Below are 4,605 nucleotides of genomic sequence, written 5' to 3'. Positions count from 1 at the left end.
ACAGTGAAATTGCTTTAATTACAGAGAAAAACAGACAGAAGGACAGATGGGGGGTTAGTGGGAGGTGCAGAGAGAAATTGGAGTGTAAGTAAGGAAAGGTCGAAGGACCAAGCCGTGTGGGGCCCAAACAGAGCCAACCAATCCCGAGACTTCTACATATTCTCTCTCTTTCCTCAAAAAGTTTTTATTCAAAATCTTTATCTCCTCTCTTATAAACCCCCCTCTCCTGCTCTGCCTCTCCTCACATAGATTTTTAAATACTCCTCTGTTCTCGCTCCCCTGCTCTTCTCTCGCCGCACCAAAACATTTCGTCTTCACACCCAAACACCCTGCACTTCATCAACACCCTCTCGCATATTCGTTACTTGCCGTGCCATGCTCGTTCTCTTTGTTGAATTCAAGCTCTACATTCAGAGAATTTAGATGGGTTCCTCAAGATTTTGCGCTTTTGGTATTCGATTCTGTTTTTCGTTCGATCGGATTAGCTTTTCAAATTGAAACCCAGATTCCAAAATTCAGTCTTCGTACTTTTTTTATTCCTTTGCCAAAATTTGTGTCTGGGTTATTTGAATTTTCTTCTCTTTTATCGGAATCGATTTTTGTTTTTGTTTTTTGTTTTGACGTATTTACTTTGGTGACCCATCTCAAATTCTCTTGAATCTCAATCTCTTTTTAGCTTCTGGGATTGTATTTGAGAGCCTTAGATTCAGAAAGAAAGCGAGAAGGAAAAATCACCAAGCATGGCTGCGGCTAAAAAAAGCGGTAAATCCAAGAAGGGTGTGGAGGAAAGCGAGATGGAAACAAGCCTGGATTGGGGGATTAACGAAGACAAGGACCTTGGTTTTAGCTTCGAGAGCCAGCCATGGAAGCTGGGTTTTAATGAAGCTTCCATGATGTCAAAGAGGCCTCTCAAGAAAATCAAGAGCCCTGAACGTCAAGACCCAATTCAATCCTCTGCTTCTTCAGCTCATCAAGCACCTTCATCAAGCACTCCTTGTCCATCTTCATCATCTTCAAGGATAGCTTTTCCTTTTGCTTTTGATGGCTCTCAGCAGCCTGGGCAATTTCCCAACCAATTCAATACCACAACTGTGCCTATATACCCCTCACCATTTTCACAACAACAACAACAACAACAAAATCAGCAGCAAATGATCTCTTTTGCTTCTCAGCAGCAGCAGCAGCAGCAACAGCAGCAGCAACATGGCATGAGTTATCCACCGTCCTTTTTAGGAGACTCGACAACTTGGCAACAACAGCAGCTTCTCCAGTATTGGAGTGATGCTTTTAATTTGAGTCCAAGAGGGAGGGTTATGATGATGAACAGGTTGGGGCCTGATGGAAGGCCATTGTTTCGACCGCCGGCAATGCCTTATAATACTACCAAACTTTACAGGGGAGTGAGGCAACGGCATTGGGGGAAATGGGTAGCTGAAATTCGTCTTCCTCGAAACAGGACTCGCCTCTGGCTCGGCACCTTTGACACAGCTGAAGATGCTGCCATGGCTTACGACCGCGAGGCCTTCAAGTTGAGGGGAGAGAATGCTAGGCTTAATTTCCCTGAGCTGTTCCTCAATAAAGACAACACATCAGTTTCCACAGCTCGAAGCTCAACAGCTACTTCTCCAACAGCTCACGAAAGTTCAATGCCTACCACAACCAGGAACCGTAGGCAATCTCGAAAAGTTCAGAAAAGCCTTAATTTGCAGGCTTCAAATACGGAGGCAATGCCACCACCACCACCACCACCGCCACATACCGAAGAAGACAATACGGATGACGATTCGGGATTGGGGTCAAGTGAAGCTAAAACGAGTGACGAATTTCCGGCGAATATGAATGCTGCAGGAGGAGGGAATTCACAGCCGGAGGAAATGGTTTGGGGGGATATGGCAGAGGCTTGGTTGAATGCAATTCCAGCAGGTTGGGGTCCAGGAAGTCCTGTGTGGGATGATTTGGACACCAACAACAATCTTTTGCTGCAATCACATCTCCCTTTTACCAATCCAAATCAGCAGGACTTTAATAACATTTGTCCTGAACTTGAAAGGCAGCAAGACAACTCGGGTTCGGCTTCGTCCTCTTCCTCTTCATATCCCATGAAGAACTTCTTTTGGAAGGAACAAGATTGAAAAGTTCATTATTCTTTTCTTTCTAACGATTGAAATCTGCAAAGTGGTAAGGGAATTATAGTCTTTAGGCTGTCCCCAGTTCACACTCACACCCTCTAGGTTGTAGAAGTGGTTTTAGGCAAAATTCCCTTGCACAAATCTTCCAAACACCTACCAAATTGCATTTCAAACTCCTCCACTCAAAAAGTCTTTTTTCCTTTACTTCTTACTTTATCAGTTCAGTCCTCAGTCCCTCTTCTAATTTCTCATCACAGCTGGTTGCAGATTTTCTGAACACAGCCAATGATCCTAGAAGCCTTGTGACTTTTTCTTACAAGGGATCTTTGAAGCTTCAAATTCACTTTGGTTCTGACTTTCAGTTCCTTTAAATTCCTGCATTTATTCCTTCACACTCTCTCTCCAGGCCAATCTGCTATGCAAAAGGCTGCTTGTTTTTTCAGGCCTTTTCAGCAGTGGCAATCTGGTTCATGCTTTGTGTTGCTAGTGGGTAGTATTATAATGTCTGTAGGGTATATAGCATATGTGTAGGTAGGCTGGACCACCCGAGAGGGAGACGGTTTTGTGATCTCCTTCTCAAACGCTCCGACCATCACGAGCTCTCGTTTTTCAGCTCCCGGGATGGAAATGCCGATTGTAGGACTTGTACATTTTGGATTTGTCATCTATTGTGTTATTATGTATGCTTTTGTTGATTGTAGCTGTATTTAATGGAACACTATGCATTATCATTTGCGAGCCTTCAGTTTCTATTGCTTACTCATGATTTTTCTCTTTTCGTTTTGTTTTGAAGGATGAATTTCTTGCTATTAAGAATCTGGTTCAGAAATTTGTTTAAACATTTCTGTTAACAGTATCATGCATGTGCATTGAACTTCTAGGTTGAAGACAGTGACTGTACCTCAGAAATATTTATTTAAACTATGTACTTCTAAGTATAATTTCTCATTTATGCCATGTTTTCTGCGACCAATAGAAAACAGAGAATCAAAATGTGAAAGGATTGGAATGAGGAATACTCATTAAAATATTTACTAATTATCTTAAACGAGAATGAGAATAAAGATAATTTTCTATGAAATGTTTATCATTTCAAGAATTTGAATCAAAACTAGTTTAATTACTAAATGCTCATCAACAAGCACTGCACCAAGTAAAATTTCCTCGTTAAAGGTAATCAGTTCTTCGTTAAACGTGTTTAGCCAGGAATAATATTTCCTCGGATCGTATTAGGGCAAGTTGTGATAAGGTAGAGCATCTTTGAGGTTAACTTATTTTGAGAAAATTTTGTTTTGTGACATCAATCATTTTTAGGCATAAAATTAAGAGTGCTGCTATTTCCACTCACCTTATTTTCAAAATGTTAAAGATAAATTTATCCCTTTATAAAATTACTTCTAAGGACTTGAAAAAAAACATATTTAAAAATTCATATAAAGTTAATTAATTTTCTTTCACAATGTAATATATTAGTTTTCAAAAAAAGTAAATAAAAAAAAAAGCACTCTCAAGAAACTTGCAAGATAGGAGAAAACAATGGCATATGCAAACTTGCACAACTGCAACATCAAGGAAGCATTGCGATGAACTCATCATTCATCAACTTATGGCAATTCCCCTTTAGAATAAAATTTTAAAAATGAATAGACAAAAAAAAAAAAAAAAAAAACCCTCCCACCCCAACCCCTATGGCAATTCCCCTTCATGGCGGCTGCTACTGCCTCCCTCTTTGTTTATATTCCTTCCTCCATCTCTCTTTCATGTACAAAGAACAATCTTATTTAACATCTGTTGTTCGTTTTCAAAATTTTCCCTTTTCCTCCTTAACATCAACAACGTAATCTTAATCTCAATCCTTCAATCTTTTCATATGGGTTGTCTCCATCTTCCTCAAAATTAAAAGAATAAAAAAATTGAAAAAATAAAAGATTGTAAAGAAACCACCAGGCTTCACGAACCTAGCACTACCTCCCCTGGTCGACGCCTACCACCACGAATCCGTCAATTATATGAGCGGATGGGAATTGCAAATAAGACTTGCTGGTGGGATATGGATTGCAGGTCCAACTGAACCCCAATCAACTTATGGGTAGGGTGAGAAAATAAGACAAGGGAGTAGAAATAGCAGCACTCAAAATTAATAGAAGGGGTTTTGTGAAAACAATTCGAAACATAGAATTTCCAAAACTTTTGAACTTTTTGCGAAAACGTAAAATAACCCAAAAAAAATACTTGGAATTTTGAAGTTATAAATTCCATCTAAATTGTTGTCACTTGTCACTTATCTCACCATTTTTGGATTCATTAATGCTCTTAAATTTCATTACGAATGAACTATTGGCGAAAAAAAAGAACTTATTCAAAACATGTCATTCTTTAGGAATGAACTATTCATTTTCTTTATTCAACAACTGTCGTCTATGAGATTTAAAATCATGACCCTCTTCAATTAAAAAAAAATAATAACAACATCAAC

The 4,605-nt window shown here is 39.2% G+C and overlaps 1 protein-coding gene across 1 annotated transcript; it reads left to right on the top strand.

The window, feature by feature from the left end:
* Nucleotides 1-203: 203 nt before the first annotated feature.
* On the top strand, nt 204-2,870 carry LOC110768323 (ethylene-responsive transcription factor ERF054-like). The gene has a single exon (XM_021972037.2). It carries the CDS (start codon nt 741-743, stop codon nt 2,130-2,132), a length of 1,392 nt encoding a protein of 463 aa, XP_021827729.2. The 5' UTR covers nt 204-740; the 3' UTR covers nt 2,133-2,870.
* The last annotated feature ends 1,735 nt before the right edge of the window (nt 2,871-4,605 follow it).

This window comes from Prunus avium, chromosome 3 (assembly GCF_965620075.1).
Source record: "Prunus avium chromosome 3, drPruAviu1.hap1.1, whole genome shotgun sequence".
Classification (NCBI taxonomy): Eukaryota; Viridiplantae; Streptophyta; class Magnoliopsida; order Rosales; family Rosaceae; genus Prunus; species Prunus avium.
Note: the sequence above shows the minus strand (reverse complement) of the source record. Positions and strands in the feature narration are given on the sequence as shown.

Excerpts from the sequence above, each read along its gene's own strand:
- LOC110768323 (XM_021972037.2), top strand. The coding sequence starts at position 741 with ATGGCTGCGGCTAAAAAAAGCGGTAAATCCAAGAAGGGTGTGGAGGAA.